This window comes from Scyliorhinus torazame, chromosome 13 (assembly GCF_047496885.1).
Source record: "Scyliorhinus torazame isolate Kashiwa2021f chromosome 13, sScyTor2.1, whole genome shotgun sequence".
Classification (NCBI taxonomy): domain Eukaryota; kingdom Metazoa; phylum Chordata; class Chondrichthyes; order Carcharhiniformes; family Scyliorhinidae; genus Scyliorhinus; species Scyliorhinus torazame.
Genome location: NC_092719.1, coordinates 128,986,699 through 129,013,527, shown reverse-complemented (window position 1 = coordinate 129,013,527; position 26,829 = coordinate 128,986,699). Strand labels below are relative to the sequence as shown.

The 26,829-nt window shown below is 45.3% G+C and overlaps 1 protein-coding gene across 5 annotated transcripts in view; it reads left to right on the top strand.

The window, feature by feature from the left end:
* itpr1b (inositol 1,4,5-trisphosphate receptor, type 1b) overlaps positions 1-26,829 on the top strand; it is a 731,378-nt gene that overhangs the window by 674,937 nt on the left and 29,612 nt on the right. For all 5 annotated transcript variants that reach the window (XM_072472138.1, XM_072472140.1, XM_072472139.1 and 2 more), the window contains one exon: positions 8,064-8,225. In XM_072472138.1, the coding sequence (XP_072328239.1) occupies positions 8,064-8,225 (162 nt within the window). The remainder of the gene's footprint in view (positions 1-8,063; positions 8,226-26,829) is intronic.

Genomic DNA, 26,829 nt, shown 5'->3' with positions numbered 1-26,829 from the left:
CTGAGTCTCGCTGCTGCTACACTCTGTCCACAGCAATATGAAGATTGCAATGTGAGCTTTCTTGTTCTATTCTTGTATCGGTGCTGAATGCTGGATTAGCAAACTACTTATTTTTAAACGAACAAAAGTTGTGGGCATTTTCATGTCCTCTGTTGAAAGTTAAGGAGTTGAATATGTGCATCAGCACCCCAACCATGCACAAACTCAACTCCTTAACTTTCAACAGGGGACAGAAAATTGCCCGCAACGTTTGTTCATTTAAAAATAGGTAGTTTGCTAATACTTCTCCAGCTGCTAGTAGTGGTGTAGCTGGAGACTGATGGAGATTGGGTGCCGAGACTATTCCACATTGCCAAGTCGGAGAGCATAACTAAATCAATCATTTTGCATAATTATGTGAGACAACCTGTATTGATTGAATTAAATGATTTTGATCATAACCGTTGCCACCTAAATCCATTGCATGACAAACACTGGTTTTGAGTCACATTTTGTGGTATGAACTTCTTTTCTTTCTTGGCCCTTCTGCCCTCGGATTATTTAACAATGCTGTTGAACAATCGATTGTATTGTACGAGAAACTATTTGCATAGCTTCCTTTTGACACATGAAATGGTTCTGCATAATGGGGCGTTGTGAGTAGGAGAGGTCAGTGGTGACCCTGTGCTTGAATGGTTTACTAAAGCATTTGTTTTGTATGGTAATATTGGGAGCAGCGAAATATGTGTTTTTTGCATGGGAATCAGTTTTGATTTTAGTTTGCACGTTTTCAATTACGATCAAAATGCTTTGCCAAGCATCTAACCCTGAATGTCCCAGAGCTGTGGGTTGTTTCAGCTTGTTATCTTATTTATGGTGTTTGCATTTTTGGAAGGTGGGTGTGAGTGGGCTATTGCTCTCCAGTTATACTCTGCCTATTTCATAATGGTGAGACGCAACTATGTTGGTTGTAGTTTTCAGCCTGGTCACAGAAATTTTGACTCAGATTTTTATTGAGGAATATCATTCATTCCTTCTCACTATAGCCTTTGTCTTGCTTCTTCTCGGGTTTTCCTCAAGCCTCCCTCAATCCACATCTCAATGTTATCCTCCCATCCAATTTTTCTTCTTCCTGTTCTCTCTTTACCCTCAATTTCTCCTTCAATTGTTGCCAGGACGAGGCTGTCTGGTCTTTGTTTCTAGTGTTCATACCTGGCTGTCGTTCCCCCCTCTAACTGTACTGAGCAAGCCTTCTGATTCCTGAGCTCCTGCTCCTGATCTAACCCACTTATTTGTCTTTCTATCCATTCAGCTGGTTCTCAGCATCCTCCGCCACTATCTCTGTTTCGTCCACCTCTCACATCCATGGAGTGCAACACTCCACAAGAGTGACTACTGGACATTTTTGAGCTTCATGCTGATGCTTTTGGGCCTTTCTTAAATAACTGGCCAATCCTCTGTCAAAGCTAATCTAATCTGGATTTCATTCTTTATGTTTATCATCGAGCCAAGGTATTTGAATTTATTTGTTGTCTCTGTAACTTGGTGCTTTTAAAAAAAATTTAGAGTACCCAATTATTATTTTTTTTTAATTAAGGGGAATTTAGCGTGGCCAATCCACCTAGCCTGCACATCTTTTTGGGTTGTTGGGGTGAGACCCAGGCAAACACGGGGAGAATATCATAGATTATCATAGAATCCCTACACTGCAGAAGGAGGCCATTCAGCCCATCAAGTCTACACTGACCCTCTGAATGACCACCCTAGGCCCACTTCCCCCATCCTATCCCGCAACCCATTACCCCACCTAACCTTTGGACACTAAGGGACAAATTAGCACAGCCAATCCACCTAACCCGCACATCTTTGGACTGTGGGAGGAAACCGGAGCACCCGGAGGAAACCCACGCAGATATAGGGAGAATGTGCAAACTCCACACAGACGGTGACCAGGGGCCGGATTCGAACCGGGTCCTCAGCACCGTGAGGCAGCAGTGCTAACCACTCCACCACCGTGCTGCCTGAACTTTGTATCCTGACTTTTTCACTGCAATTTAGAGCTATAATTATGGTCTTTTCCTTGCTAATGTTCAGTCCAAAAGAATCTGTCTTTTGACTAGGCCTGCTATAGTTTCTGGCTTTGAGTGTTGTTCCGTCTGCACACTTGAGATTCCATTTGTTACAGCCTCCAATGATGCAGCCACATCTCTCTGGTAACTCTTCCTGCATCATCCTCATCGTCTCCTCTCCCAAAGCATTCAACAACAGCAGGGGTGACAGAAGACACCTCTGCCCGACTCCCTCCTCAAAGTGGAATTCATATGTTTTGCCTATCACCAATCAGATGATTCGTGAAGCATTTCTGTACGGCTGTTGTATCAGCCTCACAAAATGTTTGCGTTGATCAAAGTGTACAAGTGTCTTCCATAGAGCATCAGTGTTGAAAACTTTGGCATCATCTATGAACGTGAGCCAAAGCTGGGCTTCCTGCTTATTTTCACATTTCTCCATGTGGTTTTTGAGCTCAATATAGCATCAATTGTACTCTTTCTAGAGGTTGTACCCTTTCTAGAAATGTAGCCTTTATTCACACTCTTGACAGTGTCAAATATCACTCTAGATGACTGATGAGACTTGGTATACAAGTGTTTTGGACAGTCCTGTGTGCCTGGTAGCCTGGGAATTGTGACAATCTCAGATATAGTCCACTCACCAAACCATTTATCTGTTGTCCATCTCTCACCAGTAATCTCCTCCGTTGCATCAACTACTGTTACACCACCTACTTTTAGTTCTTCCCCTGGCTTCTGATTTTCTCCTTCTACCTTCCACTCTCTATATTCTTTAATTTTTTTTTAAATTTAGAGTACCCATTTATTTTTTCCCCAATTAAGGGGCAATTTAGCATGGCCAAGCCACCTAACCTGCACATCTTTGGGTTGTGGGGGTGAAAGCCACACAAACATGGGATATTCTTTAATTAAGCTATAGAGGACATAAAGAGGGTGAAATTTGTCTTGGGGAGTACCGATAATGCATCAAAGCAGATTTCACACTGCATGTGGTTTTCTTGTCCATTGCAGTTAATAGAAAAGATCGGATGGATTTCATTTTTATTTGTTTTGTCCTACTGCCCAAAGCAGATTTCACCCTTGTGATGGTCACTGCAATTGCACTTGCTTACTGAAGCTTAGCTGTCAGAATCTATGTTGTGCTCCAGTGTACAGTACATAAGCATGGAGTTGATACTCACTCACTGCTGGTCAGAATTTGTTCCGCAGTTTCTTGAACCCACTCACTGTTATCTACACAACACAAACACAAAATGCTTTCCTGTTTACTCCATTGAAGCAATAGAACGGGATGGCATTGACAATGGGGAGGCAAGTGGAAACTGGAGGTTAGACCACAATCAGATCAACCATGATCTTATTGAATAGCAGATCAGGCTGGAAGGTCTGCTCCTGCGTCCTATGTAAAACAAAATATATTTGCATAATATTATTTTTTTAAAGCACAAAACAGTACAATAAGTACAACATGAACCTGTCTCAGTAATTGATAAACAACTCACTGCCATTGTGTTGGAAGGTTCGCAGTCCCAGGCACCAGTTGACAGAAATTATCTGGCATGGGACCGCCCCTCAGGTTGTGAACACAGATATGTACACACCTGGCAGTATTTAATGGAGGTCTCACAGGCCAGCGAGAGACCCTCAGCTCATCTTTTAGGGAAGGGCCATCAAATTCTGAACATATGAAATAGGAGTAGATCCTTCGAGCTTGCTCCGCCATTCAATAAGATCATGGCTGATCTGACGATAACCTCCCACCTATTCACGGTAACCTTTCACCCCTTTGTTTATCGAGAATCCACCTACCTCTGCCTTGAAGATATTCAAAGACTCTGATTCCACTGCCTTTTGAGGAAGGGAATGCCAAAGGCGCACTATCCTCTGAGAAAATAATATTTTTCTTTGGGATCTCTGTCTTAAATGGGTGTTAAGGCACAGTTGATGGCAAATGCACATTTCCCCCGTGTCTGGTGGGTTTCGGGGTGCTCCGGTTTCCTTTCACAAGTCCCGAAAGACATGCTTGTTAGGTGAATTGGATATTCTGAATTCTCCCTCAGTGTACCCAAACAGGCGCCGGAATGTGGTGACTAGGGGATTTTCACAATAACTTCATTGGAGTGTTAATGTAAGCCTACTTGTGGTAATAATAAAGATTATTATTAAGTATCTATTCAATTCCTCTGCCAGTTCTTTGTTCCCTATTACTACTTCTCCAGCCTAATTTTCTAGGGGTCCAAAGTCCATTTTTGCTTCTCTTGCTTTTTTATATATTGAAAAAAACTCTTGCGATCTTCCTTTATAATACTAGCTAGCTTACACTCATATTTCATCATCTCACCCCATATTGCTTTTTTAGGTGACCTCTGCTCGCTTTTCAAGGCTTCCCAATCCTCTGGCTTCCCACAAATTCTCGCCACATTGTATGCTTTTTCTTTTTCTTTTATGCTGTCCTTGCCTTGGTTGCCTTATCCTCCCCTTACCAAGTTTCCTCCTCCTTGGGATGAATTTCTGTTGTGCCTCTCGAATAACTCTCAGAACTCTTGACATTGCTGTTCAACTGTCTTCCCTGCTAGGCTTCCCTTCCAATCAACTCTGACCAGCTCTTCCCACATGTCTTTGTGGTTACCTTTATTCAATTGTAAAACAATTACATCTGATTCTGGCCCGTTTAGCCCACGAACATTCCATGTCATGATTCTCACCAGTGGCTACTGTCTCCCTTCCTGCCCAAAGTTCACTATCCTCACCCTTGGCTCTGCCCCCCCAAATCCAGTATGAATCAGGGCCACCCAAGATGGCCCTCACCCTGTCCATGACCAAACCCACCCTCCATAACTGCCACGGCGGCCACCCCAACCATTTCACTTCCCTTCATTAGCATTTCCTGAAGGCCCATAACCCAAAAGCCCATCAACCAGATTCTCCCCCCCCCCACCCCCCCACCCCCCCCCCCCCGATGCTTCTCTTCAGACCTCCTCCCCGCACCAAAGGCAACAGGAGAAGCATCACCCCAAAATGACCCCCATATAGAGCACCTCACCTCACATCCATAACAACCCCTATGCACTGCACAAAGCGTAATCAACAGAGTACTATACAATTAAACACTATACCCCCAACACCGAAGGGCCCCCTCTGAAAAAAGCAGCAATTTAACTTCAATACAAAAATACAAAAGACAGAAATGTGGGTGCAACAACCCCCATAACAACCTATCCCATTCGGCAAACAGAAACAGATAACAAAATTCAGCAGAGACAGAACATCCACCCACGTTCCCCCTTCAACACACCCTCAGCTTACGTTCCTTAATAATCATTTGTCTCCACCAGTGTCCCAAAGTAATATTCCTGACCCTCAAAAGTGACCCAAAGTCTGGCCAGGTACAGCACCCCAAACTGAATCTGACACCGATACAACACCGCCTTGGCCTTGTTGAACCCCGCCCATCTCCTGGCCAGCTCCGCACCAATGTCTTGATAAATCCTTCCCAATCGCAATCCCGCTGCGCCCTGGCTCACGTCGGAATCTTTTCCTTGTCCTGGAACTTGTGCATACGCACAATCACCGCCCATGGCGGCCCACCCCGCTCTTGGCCTCTGCCTCAACGACCTATGGGCCCGATCCATCTCCCAGGTCTTGTCCAGTACCACCTTGTCCACCAAGCTGGCCTGCATTCCCACGACATAGCCCGTTGCATTCGTTCCCTCCACTCCCTCCGGTAGGCCTAGGATCCTCAGATTTTGCCACTTGGACCTGTTTTCCTAGTCCTCTACCTTTGCTCACAGTGTCTTGCACATGTCCCCAGAATCGCTATCTCCATTCTAAGCATCACAATCCAGTCACTGGTCAGACACCACCTTCTCCACCTCCAGGATCATCGCCCTATGCACCTCCAGGCTCTTCTCCACCCGTTCCAAAGTCCCGTGAAGAGGTGCCATTGCCCCCTCAATTGCCTTTGACCAGTCACTCTGCATTTCTTTACACTGCTGCCGTAAGTCGTCCTTAATGAAGCTCAACAATGTTCCATTGGCAGCTTTCCAGCCGATGACGACTCTTCCCACTCCTCCTCTAGTTTTCAAATTGACGCTGCGCCACGAGTCTCTTCCAACTCCTTAGGCAGGGTTCTCACTGTCTTCTGTCATGTTTGGTAACCCGCAGACATGCCCATCCTGGTGAGAACTAATTCCCCTTCCTGGCTCCGATTGAGGCAGTGACACCACCCACAGGGTCACACGACCACTCTAATTTCTTATTAAGGGCAGCAAAATGATAAAATCTTTAATTATTAAACTTGTAGAGAATCCTCTCCCTATCTGTTTCTGAGGAAGTGGAACCATATTATGAGAACGTAGTTAAAACCTGATGTCTTTGTTGATACAAATAACTCTCCCATTTGCCTTTGTGAGGCATATCATAGAATCATAGAATTTACTGTGCAGAAGGAGGCCACTCGGCCCATCGAGTCTGCACCGGCTCTTGGAAAGAGCACCCCACCCAAGGCCAACACTGCCACCCTATCCCCATAACCCAGTAACCCCACCCAACAGTAAGGGCAATTTTGGACACTAAGGGCAATTTATCATGGCCAATCCACCTAACCTGCACATCTTTGGACTGTGGGAGGAAACCGGAGCACCCGGAGGAAACCCACGCACACACGGGGAGGATGTGCAGACTCCGCACAGACAGTGACCCAAGCTGGAATCGAACCTGGGACCCTGGAGCTGTGAAGCAATTGTGCTATCCACAAGGCTACCGTGCTGCCCCCATATCATATGGGAACTTCTAAGATGACTATCTAGCTGTAACCTGCTATGAACTGTATTCAAATGGAAATTACTTAATCCAAATTCATTCATCCATTCTTTATCTTTCTCTCCTCTCCTTTCTCTCCCCCTCATCTCTCTTTCTTTCTCTCTCCCTCGCCCTCTTCTCTTCTGTATGGATTTGCAATATGTAAGAACTTGTCGATTGAAGTGGCTGAAAGAGTCAGTGAGTCATGAAATAATTTTTCTTTTGAGTTGTACTACATTGTGTGCATTGCTTGCTCAAGTTTGAATTACCATTTCCCTACACAATTTGAAAGAATGGTATTTTCAATCTAGCTCCCTCAGGAACTTAAAAAGTTGAAGATTCAGGAGAAATCTGTTCTGCAGAATTGGAATCTCTACTTCATCTTGTGAAGTGTGCCCTATGTGTTTTTTTTGATGTAGAGAGTGATAGCGCAAGAGGTTCGAAGTTGTTCCAAGTTGCTGGCTTTTCCAGGTTGTGTTTTTTGGGAAAAGCGAGGCAGTTGTAGATCGCTGAATATCTAGTTTGGTTACTAATTGAACGTACTGTACGTTCTTTCTTCCTTTTCAAATTCCAAATTATGTCATCTGTGCCTTTTGTGCAATTTTGTATAAAGACTAAAACTATTTGCTTTGAAAAGAGGAGTTTGTTTTCAGGGTGTGGGCAAAGCTAGCAATTCTTGCTCATGCCCAGTGGTCCTCAAGAAGGAGGTGATGAGCTGCTGCTGCCTTTAACCGCCGCAGTTCCATTTGGTCAAGTTACTTCCACAGTGCAGCTTGGGGCATTCCAGAATTTTGACCCAGTGGCAATTAAGGAATGGCATTACATGCTCAGGTCAGGATGGTCTGTAACTTGGAGCTGAAAGCCTTGTGATAGAGTCATGGAGTCATATATATAGCACAAAAACAGGTCCTTTGCCCCCCCCCCCCCCCCCCCCCCCCCCCCCCCCCCCCATGTCTGTGCCGACCATCAGCTTCTGTTCTATACTAATCCCATTTACCACACTTGGTCCATAGCCTATACGCTTCTAATTGGTTGAGGTGACTGGTTTGGGAGGGAAAAAAATGTTTTATTATGGATTACCCTTTGCAGGGTCCAGATGCCTGAAAATGTGAAAACCGTGCTACAGAGCCTTGCTCTTCCCCAACCCACCCATTCATTTGAAAACCATCATACTGAGATTGATAAACTTTTTAATTTATCCTTCTGTTTTAGGAACGGAACCTGGACTGGTTTCCACGCATGCGGGCCATGTCACTGGTCAGCAGTGATGCTGAAGGAGAGCAAAATGAGTTGAGAAACCTACAGGAGAAGCTGGAATCTACAATGAAGTTGGTTACAAACCTATCTGGCCAACTGTCCGAGCTAAAGGAACAGGTAAGCAATAAGATGTCTTCTAACAGTTTGTATATTCTCAGCAATAAATAACACACTAACAAGAATGATGAAACATGTGGTGCCGGGAGGGATGCTGCTGCGATCCAATAGAGAATTGCAAACATGGAAAGAACCAATGAATGAATTGTTGCTGAGAACATGTATCTGTGTTTTCCTGTAGCCACAATTGCCACTTCTGTGATTTGACAGTGAATCATGTAGCACGGGCAACGTCATTTTGACCCATTGTGTGTGCCTGCTCTTTGAACAAACTATCCACATTCCCCTGCTTTTTTTCCTATTGCTGCAAACTCTTGCCCTTCAATCCAATTTCCTTTTGAAAATTACCACCGAATCTGCTTCAACCAGCCTTCCGTCATCTCCTCTGGGTTTCTTTTGACAATTACCTAATATTTGTGTCCTCTGGTTACAAACACTCTTGCCAGTGATGTTCCAGTACCCGGAACAGACCTCAATTTGCATTTGGAAACCGGACGCGACACCAACAATTTTTCAATTTGTAAACCGTGAGGAAAGGACAATTTGCTCTAGGAGTGATTCCACTGGCAACTTGGAGATCTTTTATATTATAACAAACTTTATTATTAACACAGTATTTTCCCCGTTAACATCCAAGGAAAAACAGCTTTTCAACTAACAATTAAAACAGTTCTTCAAAATAAAGAAAGGTCTTTGAGCTTATTTTGCCCTCTACTTCTAAACTTTCAATTTAGCAAAATCTACACACACAGGTCAAAGGCCACTTATTAATAAAGTTTTTCCACATAATTAAAGTCTGACCCACCAGCTACCATTCTAGTAATTTATCTCTGCACTCTAACCAAACCCTTTACATAGTTCTAAAGATTCCTCCATTAACTCCTTTGGGCAGCACGGTAGCATTGTGGATAGCACAATTGCTTCACAGCTCCAGGGTCCCTGGTTCGATTCCAGCTTGGGTCACTGTCTGTGCGGAATCTGCACATCCTCCCCGTGTGTGCGTGGGTTTCCTCCGGGTGCTCCGGTTTCCTCCCACAGTCCAAAGATGTGCAGGTTAGGTGGATTGGCCATGATAAATTGCCCTTGGTGTCCAAAATTGCCCTTAGTGTTGGGTGGGGTTACTGGGTTATGGGGATAGGGTGGAGGTGTGGACCTTTGGTAGGGTGCTCTTTCAAAGAGCCGGTGCAGACTCGATGGGCCGAGTGGCCTCCTTCTGCACTGTAAATTCTATGTTCTATGTTAACTCCTTCATTTTTTAAATGCTATGTCCTAAATGGCTTAATTGATAACTGAATACTGTCTTGTAAACTGAACTTTCAATGAAAAAACAGTTCAGGCAGTATTTGGGTGGTTGTACCTTTAATCTGCCATGGCCGATCACTTGTAGTGATCTACCTGGCAACCTCCTGATACTGACTGAGCTTTCTCTCTCTCGCTCTCACTCTTGGGCCCTCTCACCTGGGATGAGTGTGTGGGGAACACGCCGTCCTGTAAAATCCAGCCCTGTGCGCTCAGATCCTGCAGTTGCCTTGAACCAATGACCTTCTGATTCATAAGCGAGGGACCACCTTATACTAAGCTAATAAGGACTGAATATATTTTCCCCATTATCTGCTAGGTGACGAAGTGCAGAAATTCAGCTGGCAGAAATTTCAACCCATCACCTAGTATAATACTCCGATTCACTTTGTGTTCATGTTGCTGATCATTTAGTTCAGCGCTGTTGCTCCTGTAATATCTGATGTGAAGATTATTTTATTTTCAGTAATTTCTGTTATAGTAACTCTGCTCAGTTTTCCTGTTTTTTTTCAACACACACAAAACAAAATCCATTTGATCAGAAAGAGGAAGTATCTTCAAAGTGCTGAACTTCGCAAGGCTAAAAATGGCTTTGTGCTTTCATTCACCTGCCACATAATCCAGAAGAAACTAAGACGGGTTGTACTTCACATGACCCATTAACGGGGACAGACCTACAGATCAGTTCCCTTTATTTTTCACCCAGACATACTTCCCTATACGTAATTTTACTTTCATTGTGTACTGTCTGGTATTAATCCTTTGAAACTGGCCATCCTGTTTCTGCCTCCTAAGCCCAGCAATGATGCACAAAGTACTGTGGAGAATTGGTAGAATGGAGAGCAGCATTCTTTAAAACTATAATTACTAACTCTTTTTTTTTTAAACTGCCTGTGATTGGTGACCATTTGGTGCAGTAAAGGGCAGCCTAGGCTATGAGTGGGCCACACAAGTGGCTCTCCTTCTCCTTCAATAGATATCGCAGTGTGTGGTTGAGGCAAATCGTGATGATGCATTTAAAGGGACAGTAAATAGATATGTGAGGGAGAAGGGAATAGAGGATTATACTGTCAAAGCTAGATGTCGAAAGAAAGAAGGAGGCTTGAGTGGATGGTAAATACTGACCTGGACTGTGGGGAGACTGGTCTGTTTCAGTGTTGTATAGTTGATAATTAATAATAATCTTTTATCGTCACAAGAATGAAGTTACTGTGAAAAGCCCCAAGTCGCCACATTCCGGTGCCTGTTTGGGTAAGCTGGTACGGAAATTGAACCCGCGCTACTGGCCTTGTTCTGCATCACACATTTACTGGGTGATTTTTGACAACATTGAGTAATGCTCAAATGCAATCCATGTTGGCCAAGTCAGAAATTAAGCTGTTTCCTAGATTGGTATGTTACCAGTCTGACAGGAAAAGAAAGCATCATTCAAGGAAATTAATCTAGGGACAGAACGTTTGGGAAATAATGAGTTGGTTCAACTTGGCAATCAAGAAGGATAGGTCAAAGGTAAATGTGGCACACTGTGAAGAGGTTATGCTCAAGTGAGCTGAAGAGATGGCTGGCCTAAATGAACTGGCCAGAGAAGTTGGCAAACCAGTCGCCTATCGACAATGAAGAATTGCCAAATGGGAGATGCATAGACTCTCGCGTGCTTATCCAATCAATTTTTTAAAAATGTACTTTCATACAAAGGAAAAATAGGAATATCATAAATGGGGTTCCATAGATAAATAGAGGTTAAAATCGAAACTGAAACTTGGAGAGGCACATAATAATGTAACGGTGCTAATGAAAACCATGAGGAAAATCGAACATAAGGAATGGAGAAAGGTAAAAGTGAATGTGAGAAAGGCTTAAAACTGACGATAATGTAGAAGGAAATTTTTTATAGCGATATGAACAAGTAGAGGAATATTTAGAGGACAACTTGGGAATGAGGCAACAAGTCTGATTGTTGAGAATAAAGGTATGTTGAAAATGGTCAACAAATATTTAGTACCAGTTTTTGGGAATGATGATGAAAGTGTGAATGGAGATGTGTGCGAGTGCGGCAAAGATATGGAACAATTGTCAGAAAGAACTTTTAAAAGTGCCAGTTACTAAACTGACAGCAGCAGTCACCAGATTCTGATGGTGGCTGAAAGAAAGCAGAGAGGGAATGGTCGTGTTTCGGTCCACCATTTATAAACCTTGCTAACTATGCAAATTGTGCTGTGGGATTGGAGAGTATTCAATTTAAACGTTCAGCACAGAAATAGAGAAAAATAAAGGAAACTATGAATCCGTTAGTAATTTTTTTGGCAAAATCTTGGAATAATTATTCAAGAAGGAATTGGTGAGCATTTAGAAATGAAAGTTAATCAAGGACACAGCATGGATTTGTTAACGATAAGTCATACTTAACAAACTTAGACTTTTTATTGAAAGGCTGACCAATTCGATACAGGAAATGTGGTAGATTAATTTTTTTAAATAAATGTTGTGTATCCAATTCTTTTTTTTCCAATTAAGGGGCAATTTAGTATAGCCTATCCACCTAGCCTACACATCTTTGGGTTGTGGGGGTGAGACCCACGCGGTCACGGGGAGAATGTGCAAGCTCCACACAGACAGTGACCCAGGGCCGGGATCGAACCCGGATACTCAGCATCGTGAGGTAGCAGTGCTAACCCAATAGGGTCGATTATGTCCTCTCTCAGCATGACAGCATTCGCCATCCACATCCTACCAGTCTGCCAGTGTCTTCCTCTATCCTGCCAATCAACCCAGACTGCTGCTGCCCATGCTGAGATGGGCAGAAAGGAGAAGTCTAGCTTGTCCCTCCCTACTTTTCCTCCTATTCAGCCTCCTCCTCGACTTCTCACCTAGCTGGTGGCATGGGCTGTCCCCTCATTCGGGTGAGGATGGTGAAGCCTGCAGCATACCACCACAAATCTGGACACTCGCACAGCTGAGTACTGCAGAGCGCTTCGGGGCAAACCAGGCACCAGAATGGTCGTTCCACCATGCCAATGGTCACAGGAGATGGTGAGAAACTCTTCACTCTGGCTTGAGTGTCGAGCACCAAAGGGCATCAATTCAAGTTGGTCGACCAAACAAGCAATGGTGACATGAGGAAAATCTATCTTTACGCAGCGAGTGCTTAGGATCTGGACTGCCTGAGGCAGTAGTGGAGGCAGATTCAACTGTGCCTTTTAAAAATGGATTGGATAAGCACGTGAAGAGAAATAAATTGCAAGGCAAGAAAATGGAGTTAGCTGAGTTGCTCTTGCAGCGAGCCAGTCAGCATGGATGTGATGGGAGAAATGGCCTCCTCTTCTGTAACCATTCTGCGATTCTATGTGGCAGCTTTTCTCTCATTGTGCGTATGCTCTGCACACGTGTGTGAGTTGTGAACTGGAGTCACAAGCCATGTCATCAGTGGATAGCCCTTGAAGCTCAACAGCCAACCTTGGTTTGTTGTGGTGGTTGAAATGCAGCTGGCACAGTAAACTGCAACACAATAAAGACATTGTGACTGCTGCCAGGACACTGGGTCAGTATTGAGCTGTATAATATGTTGCCTGGGGGGGGGGGGCGGTCACACGAGCTGGATGCTGAAGGAGTGTAATCCATTTTGTCCCATGCCTGGCAGAGCCGTTGTGCGCGCAGTCACTTCCCCCCCCCCCCCCCCCCGAGGAAGCCTGAAATCCCAGCAAAGCCTCATGCTCACTCCACTCGCTTTGTCATTGGCAAGTAAAAATGCAATGTAGTTAACTTACTTTGAATACACGGGGCAGGATTTACACAGGGCAGGATTTACCGGCCCTTTCTCGCCAGTGGAATCTTCCTGTAGTGGGTTCCTTGGCGCCTAGTTGCGGCAAAACAGACAAAATGACATATACCTCAGTGGGACTGGAAGATACCTCCGGGACCAATGGTGAACCACCTCCACCACTGGAAAACACGCCGCTCACAGTCTCAGTGACATCCCTTGCACCACAGTGGATAGCCAATTGAGGAACGTTGCACATTACTCCATCCTGGAAGGAGCCAAATTCGGAAACATTGATCACCATGATCACGCTCACTGCCATTGGCAAGATGGTTCTTGCCCTGCTCTGGGATTCCAGTTGGCAGATTTCAGTGAGGATGTTCTTATTGACGTACCACCATTACGCACATTTCTCCTGCCCAAGCCTCAGTGAGGGGCTTCACTCTCTGAACACCCTGGGTGGTTATGACCTCCTGTTGAGAGCCCTTCTCCCCTAGCTCCTCCTCCTTCCAGCAGCTTGTTCTACTTGGCGTGTCCTCTGCTCATTCTCCCATTCCAAGGGGAATGCCAAAGTGTTCCCCAATGTCTGAAAGCAACTGGTTTGTATAAATGCTTCAGAGTCAACAAGAACTTCAACACTTACCTCCGCACCACCACTTCTAAACTTTTGGAACTGAAAACGATCACAGAAAGCATCAAAAATGTGTAGACTTGTAGCAACAGCCAGGGAAAAAAAATCAACCAGCAATTGGACCTGTAAGTAGATGATCCCTTTTAATAACACAGGCAGGAGGGGTCCTTCCTTCTGCTGAAGGCACACTTAGCTATGTGAGGTCAGCTGGAGCATCCGGGGGAAGCAGTGGCATTGTGGAAATGTCACTGGACAGGTAATCCAGAGACCGAGGCTCGTGCTCTGGGGATATGGATTCAAATTCCATCATGGCAGCTGGTGGAGTTTGAATTCAATGAATGAATCTGGAATTGAAAGCTCATCTCAGTAATGATGACCATTACTACTATCATCGCTAAAACCCATCTGGTTCCTTTAGGGAAGAAAATCTGCCATCCTCTCCCGGTCTGAATGACACATGACCCCCCCCCCCCCCCCCCCTACCCACAGCAATGTGGCTGACTCTGAACTACCCTCTGAAATTACCTCCCAAGCATTTAGTTCATGGGCATTTAGGGTTGGGCAACATCCCAGACACCCACATCTCATAAAAGAACAAAAGAAAGCTTGAAAATGGCAGCACAGGTCGAATCACATTGTTTGGCACCATGATCTGCTTACTCTGCATGTCTTCAGAAGATGTCATTGTGGATGTGGTTTTGCTAATCTGAGGGTGCTCATAATGCCCAAACTAAGGGCTCTACTGTCACAATTGCTCACCCACTGTTTTCACTGCAACGCAGATGGTTATGGGCTGACCTTCTGGAAGTCTTGGAGTTTATGAAGAATTTAATTGAGGTAAATTATCATTGGTTAATCCCAATGATGGATGGGATGGTAACAAAAAGGCACAGCTTGGGCTGATAAGTGGCAAGTAAAATTCACACCATACAAGTGCCAAACAATAACCATTATCAATAGAGAATTCAACCATCTCTTGATGGTGAATGGTGTTAACATGGCTGAAATCCCCACTGTCAGCATCCTGAGGGTTATCATTGAGCAGAAACTGAACTGGTTTAGCCATATAAATACTATGGCTCAAGAGCAGGTCAGAGACCGGGAATTACGTGGTGAGTAATTCATCTCCTGTTTCCCCGAAGCCTACTATATCACCTGCCATCTACAAGGCACAATTCAGGAGTGCAATAGAATATTCTCCACTTGCCTGGATGAATACTGTTGCTAACTTTTGGTTGGCTCTTAGTAAATGTTGCTCGTTGTGTCTTTACTTCATTTGCTCTGTTTTATAACCTTTGCTCTAGAGTCACCAGGTATCTTTATGATACCACCACGAGGTTCAAGTCATGATCAATAACTCAATACACCAGTTAGTACGTTTCAAATCAAAACACATTTATTATACACAGTCAATCACTACTCATGCATGAAACTTTACTTACTAGACTATCTCTAACACCAAAAGGCCTATACTTAGCTTTGGAACTGGCCCATCAGGTCAGGGGAACAAATGGCCTTTAATCCGATTCTGAGTCTGCAGGCTTCCAAGCTGGTATAGACTGGTAGCTAGGAGCGCCTATCTCGTAGCGTGCGTTGACTGGAGACTTACTTGGTTGGTGCAGCTACTAGGCGGATCACGGTCAAGGGTTGTTTTGAGCTGCTGAGAGACCCTGCCAAGAAGAACAAATTGAACTTGGGGACTCTATTTTATAGTCCCCAGGGGCTTCGCGCCCTTTTGGGCGGACCCCGTACCTGGTTCCAAGTGATTGGACTAAGTTCTGATCACTTGGATCGATTTCTCCAATACTGGAGCTATTCCCTGATCGCTGGGCGGTTCCTAAGTGTCCGTTGGCCTTCCTTTGTCTTGGCTCCTGCTGGCGCCGAGGAGTCTGGCTTGGCCTTGTTTACCTTGTCTGTTTCCAATTGTTCACTGGGATCGCTCATTAATATGTAGATGGTTGTTAGTTTCAGTGCTGTCTGGGTTCCTGCAAGTTCTGATTACAGGAAACTTTGCACCTGCTTGTTTTCCTGCGTTGACTGAATTTCCCTGCATTCTTAGCGGATCTCCATTTTAAAGTCGGGAAGTGGCCAACCCAGGTGGCTACACTACAGTTCCAAAAACACTCGAGAAGGAAACATTCACTCCCTCCATCACCGATGCACAGTGGCAGAAATGTGTAGCATGTATGAAATTCACTGCAGCAACTCTCTTCCTTTATCAGCATCTTCCAAACACGATCTCTACCACCTTGAAGGAGAAGGGCAGCAGACACATGGGAACGCCGCCACCTGCAAGTTCCCTCCAAGCCACTTACAACCCTGAATTGTAACTCAATCGCCATTCCTTCACTGTCCCTGGGTCAAAATCCTGGAACACCCTTCCAAAAAAACATACCACATGGACTGCAGCGGCTCAGGAAGACAGCTCATTGCCACCTTCTCCAGGGTCAGTTGGGATGAGCAATAAATTTTGCCATTGTCGGTGACGCCCACATCCCGTGAAAGAATAAAAAAACAAAGCCAGTAAAGAACTGAAAGGTTCGAAAAATTCTTTAAACATAGTGGTTGGATTATTGAATTTTATCTCATTGTTGAAGTAAGTACATTGGTAATTTTTTTAATTTCGAGTCCCCAATTCTTTTTTTTCCAATTATGGGGCGATTTAACGTGTCCGATCCATCTACCCTGCACATTTTTGAGTTGCGGGGTCAGACCCACGCAGACACTGGGAGAATGTGCAAACTCCACACAGACAGTGACCCAGGGATGGGATCAAACTCGGGTTCTTGGCACCATGTGGCAGCAGTGCTAACCACTGCGCCACCATGCTGCCCCCTACATTGGTTATTTTAAAAAGTCAATGTAAGATCACTTTCTAAAACTGAGGAATAACAAACAATACAGAGCATGACTGTAGGATTAAACAAGATGGTTAAAAAAAGCCACCAGACAGATTTAGTGAGATTTACACTAGCAAGGGGACTGTTTTTAGATTTGGATGAGTATGTTGTGTAGTAAGCTGCCTGGTTACCAGACTCTGCCAGCTCACACAGCTTGTTGGTGTATTTTTGTTATTCCACAAGGATATTCCTGTATAAAGTCCTTGTGGTCTCCCCTCAGCTGGCGTTCATTCCATTGCCTTCTACGGATGCCAGTCTTCAGCTGTGTGGCACCTGTGCCCTCTCCAGCATCACCACCTCGCCAAAAGTTAGTAACTATGAGATCATCTGTCCTAGATGCCGGCTACCTGGAGCAATTTCCGAGAAGCGCAGAAGCATACACTGATATGTTTAAAAACATTCCTTCAGTGACCATGAGGATTGAGACTTGCTGAAAATCTAAACACTGCCTTTATTGGCTGCCAGTCATTCAGATAAAAGGCTTTTTCAGGTAGAACAGAGAATAAATTTGAGGAGTTACAGATTTTTAATTAGTAATAGGTTGAAGAGCTACGAAGAATGGGCAGGACGGTGGAATTGAGACCATGATGAGATCAGCCATGATTGTATTGAACGGTGGGGCAGGCTTGAGAGGCTAAATTGCCTACTCCTCGTTTTGGGGGGTTTCTCTGTTTCAGAGACTTAAGTGTTGATGCCGGGACAGAATCGGTGGACTTCTACAACAGCAAAATTAGCACGGGCGCCACATGGAACACGAGCGATTCCAATGAAAAACGGTGCCATTTCACCAGAACCGGGATTGCCACTCGGGAGGATGACAAGCTGCAGCCGCATATTAGCACTAGACTCTTCCAGCCAACAAGATGGCACTGGTTGCGCTGGAGCACGCCCATCCAGTTGATGGGGGACACCCATATGACCAAGGCACTAAGTTCACAGTGGGCAGTCAGAGGTGTGCGCAACCGCATGGCTGCCTTGCAGGCTGAAGCAATGGTGGTCCATGACTGTCCACCCTGACCCCATGGCCCACCTCCTGGCGCCTCCTCCTCAGCCCTCGCACAAGTCCCCGGCCAGTGGCACAACTGTCAGTACACTCTAGTGATGTTGGACATTTCCCGTACCCCCTCCCCCTCAGCAGCCATGACGCCTGCTGTTGGTAATTCCTCCTGGCGGTGGCGGAGCATCGCGGGAGCCCCAGAGAATACCGTCAGGACCGCTAATGATATGCTAATGGCGTTTAATGTACATGGGGAATAGAACGCATTGACACCTTTTGAGGCACCTGAGCATGGATTCTGTTGGGCATTCTGTGCCGGCCACAATTTTCACCTCACGCGTGATTCTCTGCCCAATCGCGTTTCTCGATTCCGGTGTCGATTCCGCCCCTTCTTCTAAGAAAGAACTATTCTGTCTAATTCCAACTTCCAGCTCTTGGTCAGTAGCCTGTCGGTAACAGCACTTCAAGCACAGATCTGGTGTGCTTGATTAATAAGGGGATCAGGGGTTATGGGGAGAAGACAGGAGAATGGGCATAAGAACATAAGAACTAGGAGCAGGAGTAGGCCATCTGGTCCCTCGAGCCTGCTCCACCATTCAATGAGATCATGGCTGATCTTTTGTGGACTCAGCTCCACTTTCCGGCCCGAACACCATAACCCTTAATTCCTTTATTCTTCAAAAAACTATCTATCTTTATCTTAAAAACATTTAATGAAGGAGCCTCTACTGCTTCACTGGGCAAGGAATTCCATAGATTTACAACCCTTTGGGTGAAGAAGTTCCTTCTAAACTCAGTCCTAAATCTACTTCCCCTTATTTTGAGGCAATGCACCCTAGTTCTGCTTTCACCCGCCAGTGGAAACAACCTGCCCGCATCTATCTTATCTATTCCCTTCATAATCTTATGTTTCTGTAAGATCCTCCCTCATCCTTCTAAATTCCAGCGAGTACAGTTCCAGTCTACTCAACCTCTCCTCGTAATCCAACCCCTTCAGCTCTGAGATTAACCTAGTGAATCTCCTCTGCACACCCTCCAGTGCCAGTACGTCCTTTCTCAAGTAAGGAGACCAAAACTGAACACCATACTCCAGGTGTGGCCTCACTAACACCTTATACAATTGCAGCAGAACCTCCCTAGTCTTAAACTCCATCCCTCTAGCAATGAAGGACAAAATTCCATTTGCCGCCTTAATCACCTGTTGCACCTGAAAACCAACTTTTTGCGACTCATGCACTGGCACGCCCAGGTCTCTCTGCACAGCAGCATGTTTTAATATTTTATCATTTAAATAATAATCCATTTTGCTGTTATTCCTACCAAAATGGATAACCTCACATTTGTCAACATTGTATTCCATCTGCCAGACCCTAGCCCATTCACTTAGCCTATCCAAATCCCTCTGCAGACTTCCAGTATCCTCTGTACTTTTTGCTTTACCACTTATCTTAGTGTCGTCTGCAAACTTGGACACATTGCCCTTGGTCCCCAACTCCAAATCATCTATGTAAATTGTGAACAGTTGTGTGCCCAACACTGATCCCTGAGGGACACCACTAGCTACTGATTGCCAACCAGAGAAACACCCATTAATCCCCACTCTTTGCTTTCTATTAATTAACCAATCCTCTATCCATGCTACTACTTTCCCCTTAATGCCATGCACCTTTATCTTATGCAACAACCTTTTGTGTGGCACCTTGTCAAAGGCTTTCCCGATATACCACATCCTTTGGCTCCCCGTTATCTACCGCACTGTTAATGTCCTCAAAAAATTCCACTAAATTAGTTAGGCACGACCTGCCTTTTATGAACCCATGCTGCGTCTGCCCAATGGGACAATTTCCATCCAGATGCATCGCTATTTCCTCCTTGATGATAGATTCCAGCATCTTCCCTACTACCGAAGTTAAGCTCACTGGCCTATAATTACCCGCTTTCTGCCTACCTCCTTTTTTAAACAGTGGTGTCACGTTTGCTCATTTCCAATCCGCCGGGACCACCCCAGAGTCTAGTGAATTTTGGTAAATTATCACTAGTGCATTTGCAATTTCCCTAGCCATCTCTTTTAGCACTCTGGGATGCATTCCATCAGGGCCAGGAGACTTGTCTACCTTTAGCCCCATTAGCTTGCCCATCACTACTTCCTTGGTGATAACAATCCTCTCAACGTCCTCACCTGTCATAGCCTCATTTCCATCAGTTACTGGCATGTTATTTGTGTCTTCCACTGTGAAGACCGACCCAAAAAACCTGTTCAGTTCCTCAGCCATTTCCTCATCTCCCATTATTAAATCTCCCTTCTCATCCTCTAAAGGACCAATATTTACCTTAGCCACACTTTTTCGTTTTATGAGTTACATATCAGCCATGATCGAATGACTGAGCAGACCCGATGGGTCGAATGGCCTAATTCTCTCCTGGGCTGGATTCTCCGTTCCTGAGGCTACGCGCTGATGCCAACAGAGGATCCGTGGTGTTTCATGGCGGGAAAATCGGCGCCAACCCCTCACTGATTCCGCTATCAGTGAAGGGCTAGCACTAACGCCGCGTGAAATACCCGCAGAACGTGCGGAAAATGGTTGGCGAATCGCCGGGTCCGTGCTGCACATGCGCAGGTCTGATAGGCTGCAGCCGGCGTACGCCTACACCCTCCACACATGTACCGATGGCGCGGCTGTGCTGGACCATGTACCAGCCCACCCCGACCCCACAGTCCACTTCCTGGCCAACCCCCACAATTCCCCCACAGCCCAGGCAGAAGCCTCCCGGCCAGCGGCACAAATCTCGGCCGAGTGTGGCGGTACTGGACACACTCCGCACGCCCTCTCTCTCCCTCCGCAGGTGCCACGCCAGGCTCACGACTGCTGAGACCGCAGGTGGCCTGCGCCATCGGGAACCCGGCCCGTCGGAGGCAGAGCATCACGGATGGACTCGCTAATGACATTCTAACGTGGTTGCGACTGCGCACAGCATGCGTCCTGATGATGCCGATTTGAAGGGGGCGGAGCATCGTGACCCGGTAACAAACCGCCGCCTGCTGCGACTTTGGCGTCGGGAGCCATTCTCTGCCCGATCGCCATTCCCAACTTCGTCGTTGGGCTACAGAGAATCCCGCCCATCGTGTCTTGTGGTCTAATAACAAACAAACCAATGACAGCAGGAGTTTCACCTCTTTGAGCTGTGTTTTCGAAAGGCTAGGTTTGAACGATATGTGCCACCTCTAATGGAAATGAAGTTTATTGATTGCTGGTCCAGTTGTTCTGCAATTCTGTGCCAGTGTACTCCTCGGGGGGTGAAAGTGGCCTTGCATGATAAATTGGCATGCCGTCGATGGCGAAGAAAATCGTGTGGGGTGTAAAATGGGCAGTTGATTCGTCATCACCTGCTTGGTGCTGTGGCCTGAGGCCAGTTTCAGTAGCCAGCCCCAAGTATGTTATTTGAAACCAACCCTAGAGTCACTCGTGCCTTTTGTGTCAAGGGGGAGTACTCTTTCACACTCCGTACTACTTGTGTTATGCTGCTTCGTGTGGCATAAGCTGCTTCCTTGATGTATGCTTTGACAAAGGAAGCTCCAGACTATGAAATGAATTCAACTTGTTGATCGAACTATTAACACAGTTCTTAAATGAGTTTGACTCTCTGCAAATCTAGCTGTAGTAACTCAGTCTATCTTTTCCAGCCTGCTCTAAGCCACGTGCTGGGTGTGATGCTGTTGATCAACCCTAATGTACTCTCTAGATGTCTGTCTGTGGAAAGAAGCAGAGCATGTGTGCCCTGTCCTTTGATATGGGTTGTGAAGTGCCCCCTTGTGGTAATGCCACCTCTGGGTGTCCTGATTATCCATTGGTTGTGTCCTGTTGTAATGACACATTGGCTGTATGTCTGCCTGTCATGACATCTCTGGTGCTCCCTCTAGTGGTTACTTAGTTGTAGTGTATTTACATTAACCCCTTGTGTATATACAGTGATGCATATCACCACACTACTCATGCATATAGGGGACCAAATGAATAGTTAGCTCTACGTTTTAGTTCGGAATAAATTATGTGTCATGTTCCTGCATTAATTGATAGGTTGTTTTTGCGAAATCCTTTGCAACCAGCCCTCATACCAAGAGGCCAAAAAAAGTGAAGGCATTGCTGTGAGAGCAGCTACAGCGATGCATCAGGAGTGTAGTGGGATCTTTGTTTGGTGCAGTCCAGTCTCCCCCAGCCAAGCTATGCAGCTAAGATCATAAACTGCAGCACAAGTATGGCCACTGATGCTGTCTGCTCTGTAGCATGGTATATTATATTAGTGAGTTACCCTCTTTTATTCCCTCACTCTTTTTTTATTTAAAGTAATTGATGACAGCACAATCTGTAACACACAATCTGTGGCAAGACAGATTTTCATAAATAAAACGTGTGGCAGCTCATGTGTATTAGTGATTCAGACAACAACCTTAAAGGTGGATGTGACTCATCTCTCAACCTGCAAGAACTGAAAATAAATGGCATTTACAGTAAGCTTGAACGTGTAACTTGAAACTCAGGATCTCCTGCCTAATCTGTCTCCTGCAGTACAATCACGGCTTTTCTGGGTGGGGGCAGCAGTTACAGATCCCTTGAACATCCCACAGCCCAAAGTGAAGTCTGCAGAAAAGATGACACCTCAGTGTCACTTTTGTTTTTCTGCAAGTCATTCTACTGATGCCAAGGTTGTAGAAAGGCGAGCACAAGAACCATCTCCCCAATTTTCTGAGTGAGGTTCGTTCTGTTTGCAATAGGCTTAAAGTTTGGTTGGTGAGATGTATGTTTCTTTTGGCATTGAGCATTGTTACATTTTTGCAAGATGGGGCCTTTGTTACAGCTACTAAGATGCATCCTACCCATGGTTAATGGGTTTAAATGTCATGCAGTACTGAGAGTAAAATAACCACATTGGTGGGCAGCAGGCTTCTCAGCTAACAAATTTATAGGATTACTTCGCCCACTGCGCAGGGTTGAACGTAGCTTGCAGAGGGTTCAACTGAGAGTAGTGGTGGAGTACCGGTGTGATCCAGTCAAGTCTGTGCACCATATATAGAATACTGTTCCAGACTGTGCTCCTTCGTGAATGTCCTCCTGCATCATACAGGTGTACCCTTTGGCCCACTTTGAGCATTTATTTTGAAAGTGATGGGGGTTCCATAATTGCTATGGTCAGATCATCGGAAACGGTGACAGATTACAAAACTCCTGAGATGAATCGGGCTTGGGGTATTTTTCTCGAATTGGCACAGAAAAAGGTTAACTTTTTTTTTCTCTCGCCATCGCTGTGAAAGTCACTGGAAACAGGCGAGACCCGGCTGACCTGCAGTTCCAGTAAACCAGGTTAATGTGGAAATGTAGGAGGAGCTCTTGTTCTGATGTAAAAGGGAAATAAAGTCCTTTGCATTGGTACCGTGCGTGAGTGTCAGATCTTAGCCCGCGTTGTTTATGCTTTCAGTTTTTGAAAAGAATGATGGAATTGTGCTAGTGGTTTTGTAGAATGCTGACCTGAGACTTAGGTTAAAATTCAAGATCTAGGGCGGCACGGTGGCGCAGTGGTTAGCACTGTTGCCTCACGTCGCCAAGGACCTGGGTTCAATCCCGGCCCCAAGAGTTTGCACATTCTCCCCGTGTATGTGTGGGTCTCGCCCACCACAACCCAAAGATGTGTCGGGTAAGTGGATTGGCCAGGCTAAATTGGCCCTTAAAAAGAAATTCAAGATCTGACTGATATTGCACCTTGGATATTGCAATATGTTTTCATTGTTGACCAGGCACTTGATGGATTGTCTCCCAGCTCCAGGTAGGGTATTTAGAATCATAGAATCCCTACAGTACAGAAGGAGGCTATTTGGCCCATCGAGTCAGCACCAACCCTCTGAACGAGACCCCTACATATCGACCCATAGCCCCACCCTATCCCCGCTACCCCAATATTTTGGACACTAAGAGGCAGTTTAACATGACCAGTCCACCTAATCTGCACATCCTTGGACTGTGGGAGGAAATCGGATCACCCAGAAGAAACCCACGCAGACACTGGGAGAACGTGCAAACTCAACACACAGTCACCCAATGCCTGAATCAAACCTGGGTCCCTGGTTCTGTGAGGCAACAGTGCTAACCACTTGCCAGCGTGCTGCACATTATGATGAACCCAATTAGAGTTTTAAAACGCTGAAGACCCCCAGTGCCTCCATCATCCTTGAAACGTGAACTGGTGCAAGTTAAGTAAATTAATTTGCATTTCCCATTGATTGAAATTCCTGAGTCTGTCAGTCCTATTGGCTGTACTTTGAGCAGTCACGGCCTAGTCTGTCCATCACTTTCAAATGCTATGGGGGCTAAATCGGGGCGAGGAAGCTGTAGAAACAGGACTGCTAAAAGCTTTTTGTTTTGTTGATTGTAAAATCTTCCTATCCTGTACATTTTCTTTTTCCTCTTCTAAAACAGATGATCTGTACAGGAAAAACACAAATATGAGACAAAAATAGATGGAACTCGTTTGACTAGAGTGAATAAATAATTCTGGAATAAAGTGACAGCATGCAAGTCTGTTCTAGTTTCAGTCGAAGAATAAAACAGAATTTTCATTGGCCTCCATTTCAAAGCAAATCCAATATGTGGGGGCAAAAAGAGTATGCAGGCAGTCCTGACCCTATACCTCAACCCTCTCCCAGAGCTCTCCTTGAATAGCGAACTCTCAGTTTCTTTTAGATGCCCTTCAAGTTGCCTCTGGAGACATGTCCTGTACTGGCCTAGGTATATAGAGGAGACCTGAGGTCCAGTTTCTATCGAGGCCTCTTCGTTTGGGCTAATAATTGTGTGGCACCAAATCTCAAATGAGCCCAAAATAATTTGTACCCCTACATGTATATCAGAAGTAGGGATGCTTTACTGCAGTTATACAGGGCCTAGGTGAGACCACACCTGGGATTTCTGAGCAGTATTGGTCTCCCTATCTAAGAATGGGCGATTTGCCATAGTGGGAGTGCAGCTGAAACAGAGGTTGGCGGGACGGTCCTGTGAAGAGATATTGGATTGACTAGAGTTTAGAAGGATGAGAGGAGATCTGATTGAAACATATAAAACTTTAACAGGGCTGAACAGACTAGATGCAGGAGGATGTTTTCCCTGGTCGGAGAATCTAGAACCAGGGGGCACAATCTCAGGATACAAGATAGACCATTTAGGACTGAGATGAGGCAACATTTCTTCACTCAAGGCCAGTGAATCTGTGGAATTCTCTACCACACTGAATGTATTCAAGACCGAGATTTATTTCGATTTTAATGGCATTAAGGGGTATGGGGAGAAAGTGGGAATATGGCAATGAATTAAAGGATCAGCCATGATATTGAATAGTAGAGCAGGCTCGAAAGGCCCTACCCCTACTCCTTGTTTCTTTGTATACCTATCTTTTTTTAAACAAGGACCTGGAGGTTCCCAAATAAATTATATCGAGTTCCTCCATCAATTTATAGATTATTTTTGGGGGGGAGATTTTTGAACACTTTCTTCATTTTAAAATCCTATTCCTCCTCCCAAAAGGAATTAATAGAACATCCAAAAGCCTGATATGGTCAACGGTGTATGCTTCATTCATTGATCCAGACGCACAGCAAGCTGGTGGGTTTCCTCCGGGTACTCCGGTTTCCTTCCACAAGTCCCGACAGACGTGCTGTTAAGTTAATTGGACATTCTGAATTCTCCCTCAGCGTGCCCGAACAGGCGCAGGACTGTGGCGACTAGGGGATTTTCACAGTAACTTCATTGCAGTGTTAATGTAAGCATACTTGTGACATTAATAAAGATTATTATTATTATTATATTTGGTGTGTTCAATCCACCTAACCTGCACATCTTTGGGATGTGGAGGTGGAACCCACATAGACACGGGAAGAATGTGCAAACTTCACACAGATAGTGACCTGGGGCTCCGGATTGAACCCGGGTCCTCAGCATCGTAGGCAGCAGTGCTAACCACTGCTCCACTGTGCCGCCCTGTCTGGTGATTCTACAGTGTTCAGACTATTCACGGCTCCTTCAGTTATTAAGCAGCCCATGTGACTCAACAATAAGACATGTCTGAAAGCTTTCTCTGCAGAATGAGACATTAAGTTCCAGTGTACAGCAGCAGCTCCAAGTCAGACAGAGATTTGCACAGGTGAGTTGAAGTCAGACAACAAAGCAATTCAACAGGATGATGGTAGTTGAGTCATGCTCTACATTCAAATGAGAAAACCAGAGAAGTAGCTTTGGAAACCTCTTGAAACTCTCATTACCCCTTAGTGCCAAAGCCACGTAACTATCTTCTTACTTTAATACCTATTAAGAGAACAGTGGAAGTCACTCATTTGGTAGAGAGAGCATAGAGAGACAATATAACATAAGGGCGTTCAGTCTAAAGGGTGTGCAGGAGCAGAGGGACCTGGGATATATGTGCATAAGTAATTAAAGTTGGCAGGACAGATGGAGAGAGAAGTAAATAAAGCATTTGAAGGGCCCGATCGACCGGCCTCGTCGTTCTTGACCCGTGAGACGTCGCAATCTGGATTCTGCCCTCACTGGCTGGGATCAAGATTTGCATGTTTAAGTGAGCAGTGAGCTTCACTTGAATATGTCTGCACCAGAGACTCCCAAGACCCGGGATCGAACGCCCGTGCCTGAGAAACCTCACTGTGGCGCTGTTTAGCACTGGTTTCTATAAACGTGCGCTGGGAATAACGGGACTTGGGGAGGTGGGGGTCGGAGCGGCATTTAAAACTGGCACCCCAATCTCTGGATTGCAGGAAGGATGTGAACAATTGGAGAGAGTGCAGAAGAGGTTCACAAGAATGGTTCTCGAGATGAGAAACTACAGTTGGGAGGATGGACTGGAGCAGTTGGGACTGTTCTCCTTGGAGAGAAGAAGGGTAAGAGGAGATTTAATAGAGGTGCTCAAAATCTGGATGGGGCTTTTTTAAAAATTCATTTAGGGGATGTGGGTGTCGCTGGTTAGGCCAG